This window comes from Lepidochelys kempii, chromosome 13 (assembly GCF_965140285.1).
Source record: "Lepidochelys kempii isolate rLepKem1 chromosome 13, rLepKem1.hap1, whole genome shotgun sequence".
In the NCBI taxonomy this organism is placed as follows: Eukaryota; Metazoa; Chordata; order Testudines; family Cheloniidae; genus Lepidochelys; species Lepidochelys kempii.
In genome coordinates this window covers 4711504-4723869 of record NC_136392.1, presented here as the reverse complement: position 1 = coordinate 4723869, position 12366 = coordinate 4711504, and the positions used below count along the sequence as shown (strand labels likewise).

Here is a 12366-nt window from a genome sequence, read left to right as displayed (position 1 = left end):
TTGGAACATGCCTGCAAACATTGGTTTAAACTCATGAAACCCAAAGGTTTTTATTAAGTCAGCTGTCTCCAGCGCCCCGTCCACCCAGGGGCAGCTGTGTGTTAGGTAGCAGATCAGGGCTGATAGATGGGGACATGCAACAAAAGTGAAACATGCCTGAAAAAAATTGGGCCTTCCAACTAACCGAACTCCACAGCCTCAGTTCTTAATGGCTTATAATGAATACCAAAATCCCCCATTCTAATGTCAGTGCCTTTCAAATGCTGTGTTGGTGAAGCTATGCATAATCTGTAACTGGTAGAGAAAAACCCAGATGTCGGATCTGGGCCCGGGCTAACCTACCTTCCACACAAACTGTAGGTAAATTTCGGTAGGAATCCAGATCCAAACTCCATTGCTTTGGCCCCTCTCTAGCACTTTGTCAATGGAACTTTTTAAGTATTATGGAGGTGAGCTGATTCTAAGCCCAGTTGTAATGACAGGGTAAATTACCAGGATGAACTGTTGATACCTCTAACTGGATGGTAACAGAGTTAGTTGCTGATGCATCCAAATTCTCACTCATTTAAAGAAAATTGTAATAATCGCTGGACATTCGACTTTTCAGTTTCACACCCAGACGCACGTTTCCTGTCTGAAACTGCAACACACTGAGCCATCCAGGCGCTGTACACCCACGCGTGCAGTTCCCCTTAACACCAGTAGGAACAGACACACACCCTTCCTTGGCAGAGCAGACCCCGGAGTCTGCTTGCTTGTATCGAAGTATGATGCTCTCAGTGATGTCTTGATCCATTTTTTTTTTCCTTCCGCCACGCTGTTTGAGAACTGGACTTGCTTCTAGAAACGGGTGTTGTCGAAGATGAATTCACCGTTGCCAATCGATACTTCCCGTCCCCAGGTCTAGATCACCTCCATGTGCCCTTTGCCAATTGTCTTTAAATATCAAGCCGTGGCACGGTGTAGTAGTCCTTGTTTGAAATGTCAGCCGTTAAAAGCCAGCTGCCGTACGTGTTTGAAATGCCTTACCTACATTAGCTTCTTTGTAGCTGGCTGTCTCTTGTCTGCTTCCTGTCTGATTGCATGTACAGCAAAGAGCTGGTGGTATTCACCGTGCCTTTCTGAGAGACGGTCACCCCCATATTTCTTTTGCTTTCATTTCTCCCTCCCCCCCCCGCCCCCCTTTGAAGCTTTCGTTCTGGGGAGGGAAATAAGTTTCCAACCTGAGACATTTTCTCGACCTGCTCATGGTGGCTTGGCTGAATGTTCCATTGCTGGTCAGCCACAGCGAAGCGGGGAGAGGAAATTCTGCTCACCTGCCTCACCCACAGGATGGCTGAGAGCCAAGACAGCAAAGAGGGACAAACTCCTGCAGGCCCCCTAAGCCTGATCTGTCCGCCATTCTCCAGCGCAGGGTCCAGAGAGAGCATGAGCTCTTGTCCCTGTCAGGTTGGCTGTGCAAGCTGCCGAGCTGTTCTCGCTGCCCCGTTTGCGATCCCCTGGTAGGGTCCACGCCGAGTTCTGTTCAGCGGGCCGGATTGCCAGTGTCTCTCTGCAGAACATAAAGTGCTCTTGCCGTGTGTGTGCAAACATGGATTGTACTCAACTACACTCCCATTCCACTGGGAGAGGAGCCTGGGCTGTGGATCCCAGGCCAAATCTTTAACTGGGCCTCTATCAAGAGGCACCTGCCACCCAAGTGTGAGTGTTTGTGTCCCCACGTGGGCCTGGCAAGCAGGTCGGTGGGCACATCTTGTGCCTGTTTGCATGTGCCAACCGTGCACTTTTTGAGGCCCAGCTGCATGCTTGGCCATCAGTGTGTGTCCTTCCCCAGCTTTCCCAGTTGCTGGGATCTTGGAGTAAATGAAGGCTCCTCTCTCTGATCGTGGGAATGCATGGAGTCCTGGATGAGGGGTCTGGTCTCTCCTCCATGCAGCAGAGTCAGGGACGGAGCCATAGACACCAACTCCTGTTAGTGTCAGCAGGAGCAAGGTGTGCAAGTCGTGGAAGGCACAACAGACTCCTGCCCGTCCGGCATTTGTGACATCACGCTTCTCTGCCAAGGCCATGGCTGGGACTGGGGCCTTGCTCCATTGAATGCACAGGGGACATAACACTGTCATTTTTCCCCTGCGCTAGGTTGGTGTGAGTGCTGGGTGGGGCCCCTGGGAGACTGTCCAGCAGAGGGTGGCACCTCTAAGACAATCTGTTAAGCAAACACAGGTTCAGTGGAAAAGACGGTTGCCGAGGGATCTCTCCCTGATGGCTCAGCCGTTGATCGAATCCAACTGGTACTGCTTGAAGTTAATACGGATCATGGCTCCCCTCATCCCCCTGGTTCTTTGACTAATTGAAATGCTTTTTCCTCCCCCCCCCTTAAACCCTTGTTGTATTTCCTGCTTTGTCACTCCCTGAACATCCCTCCCATCTGGTGAACAGAGGAAGCTACGCTGGGATATGTGAGGAACGCTTGCAGTGTTTTGATTTTGATACTAATCATGGGAGCTGTGGGGTGACGGCGGGTGAGCCAGGGCTGCATGCTGAACGTGGGGGTCCACCAAGAGGGAGCATGTGCAGGTTCCTACAAGGGTGATGTTCTTTAAGCTGAACCAAAAGGAACCCTCTCTCCCCTCAGTACCTCTTCTCCAGATCAGATCGTCCTGAGAATTAGACTACGAAGGTATCTGTTTTGGGTACCTATATGGCCACATTGCTATAGTATCTGGGCACCTCCTAGTCATTAATGTATTTATCTTTAGAACACCCCTGGGAGACCGGGCAGTGCTATTATCTCCGTTTTACAGATGGGGACCTGAGGCACAGAGAGGCTAAGTGACTTGCCCATGGTCTTGCAGGACGTCTGTGGCGGAGCGGGGACTTGACTTTCTCTCCAGCCCTAGGTTATTGCTCCAACCACTGGACCATCCTTCCCCTCTGCTGAATCTGGAGAGTTCCCCAGAGCATGAGGTGTCTAGTCCCACCATTGCTTTGGGGGATTGTTTGCCCTGAGATCCACAGCAACTAATCCCTGGTCTGCCTCTCACCCCACAGAGTGGTATAGGACTGCAGGCACCCCAAGGGGCTCCTCTGCTGTCACAGCCTGGAAAGCAAAGTGCAAGCATTTCAGGAACAAATGGAAACATAGGTGACAAAATGACAGGTTCCCCCGGGCCTGTTCACAGCTCGGTGGTGTAGGAGGGGTGTTCCTGGTTGCGTTATGCCTGGTTGTGGCATCCAGGGACCGTGTCTTGGTGTTTTGTGTAGGTGCTGGAGAAGACAACATGGGCTGATCCTCTCTCTGGTGTGGCACACAGTGACGTACCACGGTGTGCGTGGGGGCGGGGAGCTGGAGGGCGGCGGTGACCAGCACTTGGATCGGATACAAGGGCTTGGGCAGCAGAGAGCCGTGACCTCGGAGGGCCTTTGCAACCCACAGGGCCGTTCGGTTTGTGGCTTGTGATGGTGCTGACCACACTCCTCGCTTTAAGGCCTGGGTCCCAATGAGTCTGCAAAGGCCGAGTTGAGGCCAGCGCACCATCCTCGGGGGCGGGGGGCGTAGCCTTAAGGTGCAATTCCCTGGCTTGTGGCACGTAGGTGTAAAAGGACCCGCAGATGGCAGGGGTATTGGTGAATCCTCTGCCAGGCCTAACAAGAAAAAGTGGACTGCTCTGCCCTGGAGCCGTTACTGCTGGCTCTTGTCCAGTAGGTTTGCCAGCCTTGAGCACTGCACTGCTGCCAGCCCTGTCTTTCTGCAGAGAGGCGAAGCTCAGGGTCTGCCCCCGGGGGAGTTCTCTGAGGAGCCCCTGGGACGCGTCACGGGGAGTGAGGTCGCTTGTCCTAGTGGCCTGTTCAAATGCCACCTCTGGGAGTTTTCCGTCTCCTGTAGGTGCCCTGCAGTTGGATCTGCTGCCCTTATCTGCTGTTGCTGGGCCCTGCCACAGAACTGCCTTGTTCCCGCCCCGGGCGGCGGGTGCGTAGAGCCCCGTGTTTCGGGTCTGGCTGTGACGTGCTTTGAGATCCAGGTGCTGTGTAAAAGCAGGGCACCATTACCCCTGCCCCAGCAGCGCTGTGGGGGCGGCAGCCCGTTCTCCCAGTAGGGGGGCATGCTGGAGATGCCCCAAGCCCATTGCTCTTGTTTTGTGACAAGGAATGTTGGCTCCAGCTGGTTTCTTTGATGATTTCTCCTTTTTTTTGTTTTTATCCCCCTCGACCCTCCTGCCCCCTCCCCCCCACACACACACAATTCTCCCCCTCTCGGGCCAGTGTGGACCAAGTCAAAACCTGTTGGTGGGCCCGATCCTGCAGCCATTCCCCAGGTAAAGTGGCTGCAGGATTGGGTCCTTATGAAGAGTGAGGGCCTCTAGTGAGGCTGGGGTTAGACTGCCCTGCAGAAGCCTGGAGCAGCGGCACAAGGAGGGGACCTGCAGGAGCATAGCAGCCTCTTGCTGCTGGCGAAGCCTCGCTGTGGGCATGGGGAGGGATGGGACACAAGTGGGGTGCCAGGGAGACTAACCAGGGGGTCTTCCTCGCTAACCGAGTGCAGCTTGTTTTGCTGACCATCTGCCCCCGAGGCTTTGAGGGGTTCGTCTTACTTCAGAGCACAAGTGGTGCCGGGGCGGCACTTTGGATAACGCTCTTGCAAAGCCTCCCCCTAGAACTGAGTGCACCCCATGTACCCCATTTGTCTCTCCGCCCTTGGTGGGGGTGTATTCAGCTTTCCCCTCAAAGTATTTCACAAATGCCCTTTCCCAGCTTGGTTCCTGCCATTGAAATTTCTACCCTCTATCTGGGGAGTGGAAACCCCCCCCCACACACACACATGTGCACATATCCCCAAACCTATTGCAGCCTTTCTGTGTAATCAGCTGATGCATCAGGGTGGGATCCCTGCATGCCCACACATGCAGAATGGTCACAGGCCATCCACAGCCCTGGTGACATGGGCACAGAAAGCATCTGCTTCCGTAAAGAAACATCTCTTTGTTTTTTAACAGTCAAAACTGGAGCTAGTGGAATAAGCACGAAACCCTCAAACGCTCAACGGGCTTCGCTCATGTCTTGATTTGCATTTGTTTTAGCCAAGGCCAAAGGATGACTGGGTAGATGGAGGAATCTGATCACCATGCCCCTCTTCCTAAATCCCTACCTAGTCATCTTCGTCCTCCTGGCTTGCTTGTGTGTGTTGCATTAATTAACCAGGGTGGTTCTCTACTAAATCTGTACTTGGCTGGTGCTTTTATCTTTTCCTTCCCCCAATATGTTCCCGAACCGGTGGCAGTCATTTTTGTGTGTGATCCAATGTACAGCTGTCCGAGTCCTGCGTTCCTCACGTGCAAGGCTGATTGGTTCATCCTTTCCAGCCAGACCTTACTACATCTTTCAAACAAAGAGAGGCAAGCTAATGGGAACCCATTATCAATGGCATTTCCTTGATCCAGGAATAGGCATTGCACTCAGCCATGTTAATTGATTTGTCATCCAGAGATGAGTCATTCCAGTCGCCAGGCCTGTCCAGCTATAAAGCATCTTGAGGCTATTCCTAATTTTGTAACGATGTGACTGTCTATGAATGGACCAGAGCTCCCACACCAAACCCTTCCTAGAACAGTCGTGCATCCCAAGGGGTGCAGTTAATCTCAAGGGATCAAAGCTGTCAGCCGGTGCATGAGTGTGGGACATGCTGACCAAGTACCCTGTTTCTGATGATGTACCAGAAAATATTTGCTCTGAGAGAGGCACCTTTTATGGGGTTAAATTTGAGATACTTTACTCCTAGCTGTCCCTTCCTCATTCATTGACTGAAGGATCCATCCACTGAATTAGAGCAAAGAAAGCAAATGAGACCCGTGAGCTACGGGAGTGTGATCTATTTTTCTGAGAAGCTTTCTCTCTCCTAACATGACTGGTCAGTTACAGTAGATGGCACGTCCTGGATGGTAAATATGTTTGTGCAGCCAGTTGGAGCCTTAACATCCCAGCTGTCGTGGGGGCTGGTGGGATGCAAAGGCTCCGGGATTCTAGACGTGGCTTCTCATTAGTGTCAACAACCCCCTTGTCACCTTTGGGTGTCTTCCTCCCCCTGGACTGCAGGCCTTGGGTGCTGCCCTTGGAGTTTGGCTGGATGAGTGTTTATGCATGTAAACAAGCGCTCACCTAGCTGTGGTGTTGTGTTGGTCTCCAGGGCAGCGCTGGCCTCTGCCCACCAGTGCCATCCCCTTCCTCGGACTCTCAGCGTGCTGAAGAGTACCCCACAAGTACGCGGCATGCACACCATCATCCGGTAAGCACGCCACCTTGCGTTTGGAGTGGGTGAGGCTAAGGGCTTGGGGGCCTTTGGCATCATCCAACCTTGGTCTGGGTGTTTGACATCTCCCACTCCCCCAAGAGATGAAATCCTGCCCTGGGCCAGAGACCCTAGTCGGGGCTGGGCAGTTCTCACCCATTTCCTAGAATCATCCATTTAAAATAGGATAATGTCAACCCCTAACTCTGAGCGTCTGCATGCTGGCTGCCCTGCTCAGCTGTGAACAGCTAATCCTGCCATCACCCCAAAAGCTGGGTACCGTCCCTGCTGTACAGACAGAGAAACGGAGGCATAGAGAGGTAAGAGACCTGCCCAAAGGCCCACAGCAAGATCACGGCAGAGTTAGGATTAGAACCCTGGAGCCCTGGGACAGCGATTGCTCCACCTCGGCGCTCCCTTTGCAAAAGTGCCTATGTCCCAGCAACAAACCTGCAACCTGGGGTGGGACAGGACGACGCAATTCCCGGTAAAGGGGCCTGGTGACGTTCAGGGTCCTCGGCTGGATCCCCCTGGTGGAAGGCCTGTGATGATATCAGCTGCCTCGACCTGGGAGGAGACTGAGGAACCTGCCATGTGTATCTGGTCCACCTTTTTCTTCCTGCACGACCTTGCCTCACCCTTAAGGCAGCCCCTGACTCACAGTCAGCAACTCATGGAGAGTTCTCATTGACGGACGTGCCTTTCTCCCCTCCCCCTTAGAAACAAGGAGACCAGCCGAGACGAGTTCATTTTCTACTCCAAGAGGCTGATGCGGCTGCTGATTGAGCACGCGTTGTCATTTCTGCCTTTCCAGGTATGTACAGGAAACAAGGGGATGGAGGGGAAAGCCCATTGTTCTCTCCTTTCTGATCCAAGTCTGGGGGGACAAGGAGAGGTCTGCGTTTGCCCCGTGGAGCCTTCCCTACTTCTCTGTGACTTGCCCTCATGGAAAAGGCTAAAAAGAAATGATTCTCCTAGGTCAGACAGCAGTGATCATGAGAGATGGGACCCTGTTCTGTTGTATATGCGTTCTTATTACCACACTCATCCCCGTAGTGTCTACATGCTTTCCAGCGGTGCAGTGAGCAGTGTGACTGACAGCTGTCACATGTCTTGTTCTCATCTCCTCCCTGGGGGAAAAGGTTTCAAAGTAGCAGCCGTGTTAGTCTGTATCCGCAAAAAGAAAAGGAGTACTTGTGGCACCTTAGAGACTAACCAATTTATTTGAGCATAAGCTTTCGTGAGCTACAGCTCACTTCATCGGATGCATGCAGTGGAAAATACAGTGGGAAGATTTTATATACACAGAGAACATGAAACGATGGGTGTTACCATACAGACTGTAACGAGAGTGATCACGTAAGACGAGCTATTACCAGCAGGAGACAGAGAGAAAACAAAAAACCTTTTGTAGTGATAATCAAGGTGGGCCATTTCCAGCAGTTGACAAGACCATGTGAGGAACAGGAGAGGGGGGGAAAATAAACAAGGGGAAATAGTTTTACTTTGTGTAATGACACATCCACTCCTAGTCTTTATTCAAGCCTAAATTAATGGTGTCCAGTTTGCAAATTAATTCCAATTCAACAGTCTCTCTTTGGAGTCTGTTTTTGAAGTTTTTTTGTTGAAGAATTGCCACTTTTAGGTTTACGTTAATTAATTTACAAACTGGACACCATTAACTTAGGCTTGAATAAAGACTGGGAGTGGATGTGTCGGTGGTTCTGTGATTACACAAAGTAAAGCTATTTCCCCATGTTTATTTTTCCCCCTCTCCTGTTCCTCACATGGTCTTGTCAACTGCTGGAAATGGCCCACCTTGATTATCACTACAAAAGGATTTTTGTTTTCTCTCTGTCTCCTGCTGGTAATAGCTCGTCTTACGTGATCACTCTCGTTACAATCTGTATGGTAACACCCATCGTTTCATGTTCTCTGTGTATATAAAATCTCCCCACTGTATTTTCCACTGCATGCATCCGATGAAGTGAGCTGTAGCTCACGAAAGCTTATGCTCAAATAAATTGGTTAGTCTCTAAGGTGCCACAAGTACTCCTGTTCTTCCTGGGGGAAAAGGTGTCTGCAGGGCATGTCTCCACCATCACTGCTGCTGTGGGGTGGGTAACTGTATAGCACAAGGGCACGTCCAGCGCTCGGCTTTGGGAGCAGAGATCACAGTGCTGGTGCAGCCGTGTTTCTAAGGCAGCTAAACCCCTGCCCCTGAGTAAGGGGCCATCTCTGGCTTGCGCGGCTAGTGTCCAGGGCTCAAGCACCTCCCCTGGCTCCATGACTGTGTCCACGGTGCACCAGCCTGTGGCTTTTGTGCCATGGCTCCGGTGCGCCGGCGGTCTGAGCCCGTGTTAAAGTCTGTGCTGTGATCTTTCTAGAGCTGCACCGTCCAGACCCCTCAGGGAGAGGACTACGAGGGGAGATCCTACAGTGGGAAGCAGGTAAGGGGAAGGGAAAGGCTGGATTCAATTGCACACACTGGGGCCAGATCCTATGCCCATTGAAGTCAACGGGAAGAGTCCCCCGGACTTAATGGGCCCCTCCTCAGCATCTGGAATAGCTGGGTCTGCTCCAGGGGGCAGCTGGCTTTCTGCTGGGCTGTAGAGACCAGGGGATCCTCACAGCAGTGACTAGTCAGGTCAGGCCCTTCAGTAGCACTAATTAGGTGTGTGCGCCAAATCGCTCCTCTTCTCATCCTCCCATGTATCCTGTTGGGGAGGCAGCTGTGTCTTGTTGGAGTCTGGATGGGAGCTGGGAGGAGCTAGCTGCCTAACCCCCTGTCACTTCTGGAGGAGATGTGGTTCCCACGTGGCTGTGCATGGTTCAGTCCCATTGCTGGCCTGGGCAAACAGGAGCAGGGGACCAGGCCTGGGGCTTGTGTTCTGCGCACAGCCCATAGATCAAGAGCAGCTAATGAACTTACCTGTGGCTGTGAAGTGCTTTGAGCCTCTGGATCCAAAATTGCTGTAGATCCGTGCTAGGTCTAGGTCCTTTGGAGACCAGAGAACACTGGCGTAGGAGCATTTGAGGGACCCCGCATGGCCACTTCATCCCCACTCTGTTGCAGATCACAGGTGTGTCTATCCTGAGAGCAGGAGAGACTATGGAGCCGGCACTCCGAGCCGTGTGCAAGGATGTCCGAATCGGCACCATCCTCATCCAGACTAACAGCAACACTGGAGAGCCAGAGGTAAAGGGCTTGGTCCTCAGAGTCGAGGGTGCCTTGCGCCCCCTGACCATTCGCAGCAGCCGAGTCTCTGTTGCAGGGATCCCGAACGCTGCCACATGCCTAGTAATTGCAATCGGTTCATTCGTTCCTGCTGGACACAGCAGGTCTCGTCAGCAGGTGGCCGGTTGGTAACTGGCTTTCATATTTAATAAGCATCGGTCATTGAGGTCCAAAATGTCTGGCTTCAGGCGAACCCATAGGGTATGTCCCGTGGTCTGGAAGCGTTCACAATCGGCTGTGCAAAAATACACACACAGTTGCACGTGCAGTGACTGGGTAGACGTCTAGTCAGATGCACATACACCGGCCACAGCTGAGTGTGGCCTGGGCGTGCCAGTGAGGCACAGAACTGCGCACGGTTCGGTGCACTCGCCATTAAAAAAATCAGACCAAGGTCATTGGGGCTTTTTAAATGTATCCTCTTCACTAAGTGTTCATCCCCGTCTGGTAAGCACCAGCCCTTTGCCTCGGGGCTTGCCCGGCTAGCCTTTTAGCAGCAACTGCCTCATAAACAAAGGGTCTGGTACCGGGCCGGCAGCCTGTACCTGATTCAGCCCAGCCCATTAATCCTGCCAGCAACAGGGTAAGTGGGCTCCGCTGTCTCCCTGCGGCAGGTGGCTCATCCCCCGCCCAGGTAAGGGAGATGTGAGCAGAGCTGTTCTGAGGGCACTTTCCCGCCCGCATTTCCCAAATCCCGCTCTGGCCTGTCCCTTGCCCAGCTCCACTACCTGAGGTTGCCGAAGGACATTCGTGAAGATCACGTGATCTTGATGGACTGCACCGTCTCCACGGGGGCGGCGGCCATGATGGCGGTGAGAGTGTTGCTGGTAAGGAAGGACGGCGGGGGCCCGTCTCCGTTCAGAGGGGGAAACCCCAGAGCAGCCCTGGGGGTGCTGGGAACTTGGGGAGGGGGGCGGGTCCAGCCCAGCTCTCTGATGCCAAATCCCGGAGTCCAAGTAAACAAAAAGAAAAGGAGGACTTGTGGCACCTTAGAGGCTAACCAATTTATTAGAGCATGAGCTTTCGTGAGCTACAGCTCACTTCATCAGATGCATATCGTGGAAACTGCAGCATCCGATGAAGTGAGCTGTAGCTCACGAAAGCTTATGCTCTAATAAATTGGTTAGTCTCTAAGGTGCCACAAGTCCTCCTTTTCTTTTTGCGAATACAGACTAACACGGCTGTTACTCTGAAACAAGTAAACAAAGTGAATGCCGGTACCTTTAAACCTGGGCCCCGCGGTGAAAAGAGGAAGGAGGCCGGCTGGCGTGGTGCAAGCCGCAGTGACCTTCGGGGCCAGACACTCCTAGTCGCCCTTCCCTGGAGCAGCCCCAGGGGACAAGCCCTGCAGGAACTGAATTCACGTCCTCCCCAGCTCCTTCCCGAGACTTGGTTCCCGGTGTCCCCAGCCCAGCAGGGAGATCAGCTCCGAGAAGGAGATGAGGCAGGGGGCTGCTCTCGGTCCCCGGGGGCATAGGCCCAATCACAGTGCTGGCCCTTTAGGGTGGGAGGCCAAGGGTTTGAACTGGCCTGAAAGCGGAGTTCTCTCCAAGTCGGGGCTGACGGGGAGGAGGGGCGTACAGATCCTTGCACCGCTGCGGTCTGTGCATAGGGAGGAGGGGAGTCTCCAGAGCAGTGACATGGCCCCTCCTCCACCCTCACGCCACGACTCTCTCTTAGGATCACGATGTCCCCGAGGACAAAATCTTCCTTCTCTCCCTGCTGATGGCGGAGATGGGCGTCCACTCGGTGGCCTACGCCTTCCCCCAGGTGAAGATCATCACAACGGCAGTGGACAAGAAGGTGAACAATCTTTTCCGGATCATCCCCGGCATCGGTGAGTACCCGCCTGGTGGGATCAGAAGGGAAGGGCTGACGGCAGCGATCGCCCAACAGGGTGTGACGCTAAGAAGGGGAAATAAAGGAGGTTGCTCTGATCCCGCTGCTGTCTCCTCATTCAGCATTTCTTCTCCACCTTCCTTTTGCAAGTGACAGAAACTGACGCCCCCTGCCCTGGCCTTCTCATGCCCATGTGGGAGAGCAGAGTGCGTGGGCGGCCCAGCAGCCCCTCTGTTCTTGCAGGCTGTCCCGGGGGGCTCTCCCATGGGATGGCAGAGCAGTCGTCCTTCATGTTCTTTGGGGAGCGGGTATAGTTCCCACCCAGCTGGGTTAAGGGTGTGCGGCATTCCTGCGGCACCGATCTCCATGTGTAACTTCACATTGATGCCTTGTGCGTGCATGTCTCTCTCTCCCCACCCCTGTGCCCTAGGGAATTTTGGAGATCGCTACTTCGGGACCGACGCCCCCCCTTACTGGAGCGACGACACCCTGGACACTTAGCAAACACCCCCTCCTGCCCTGGGTCAGAAGAAGAGACCCCACCCTGGAGACAAGGCAGCTTTGGCACGGCACCTTACTCTTCTATTGTACATTTCCAAAGGGATTTCCCCTGGGGCATAGATATTTTTTCAGCTGTTGCGTTTGAAGTCTAGGGCATATTTTTTAAAAAGGAAGAAATGCAAATCCTAGCTGACTGTCCTACTTTAGAGCGGAGTTAATTTATTTTAATTTAAATATTTGCCTATGTAACTTATGTGAGTTTTTATAACAAACAAAATAAAGTTTTTCTCCAGTTTTCTTGCAGCATAGCTGTTGGCAGTTAGACCCAACCCCCTGGCCTGGCTGCAGTGCAGGTAACTGGGTCTAATCCCTGTGCAGCTCACAGATAAACCCAGGAGGAGCTGTAAATATGAGTTTTATCACCCTGAATCTGGCGCCCGTGTTGAAAATGCTCCGATCCCTTCTCCGCCGCCACTCTGTCCTGGGGGACACGGTACAGCAACTA

The 12366-nt window shown here is 53.0% G+C and overlaps 1 protein-coding gene across 5 annotated transcripts in view; it reads left to right on the top strand.

The window, feature by feature from the left end:
- Nucleotides 1-12156, top strand: part of UCKL1 (uridine-cytidine kinase 1 like 1) — a 41316-nt gene extending 29160 nt beyond the window's left edge. For 2 of the 5 annotated variants that reach the window (XM_073308949.1, XM_073308951.2), the window contains exons 8-15: nucleotides 2440-2459; nucleotides 6182-6280; nucleotides 7004-7097; nucleotides 8671-8733; nucleotides 9360-9482; nucleotides 10241-10348; nucleotides 11202-11358; nucleotides 11791-12156. In XM_073308949.1, the coding sequence (XP_073165050.1) occupies nucleotides 2440-2459; nucleotides 6182-6280; nucleotides 7004-7097; nucleotides 8671-8733; nucleotides 9360-9482; nucleotides 10241-10348; nucleotides 11202-11358; nucleotides 11791-11861 (735 nt within the window). In that variant the 3' untranslated portion in view covers nucleotides 11862-12156. The remainder of the gene's footprint in view (nucleotides 1-2439; nucleotides 2460-6181; nucleotides 6281-7003; nucleotides 7098-8670; nucleotides 8734-9359; nucleotides 9483-10240; nucleotides 10349-11201; nucleotides 11359-11790) is intronic. The other 3 variants (XM_073308950.1, XM_073308952.2, XM_073308953.1) reach the window with 2 other exon arrangements.
- The last annotated feature ends 210 nt before the right edge of the window (nucleotides 12157-12366 follow it).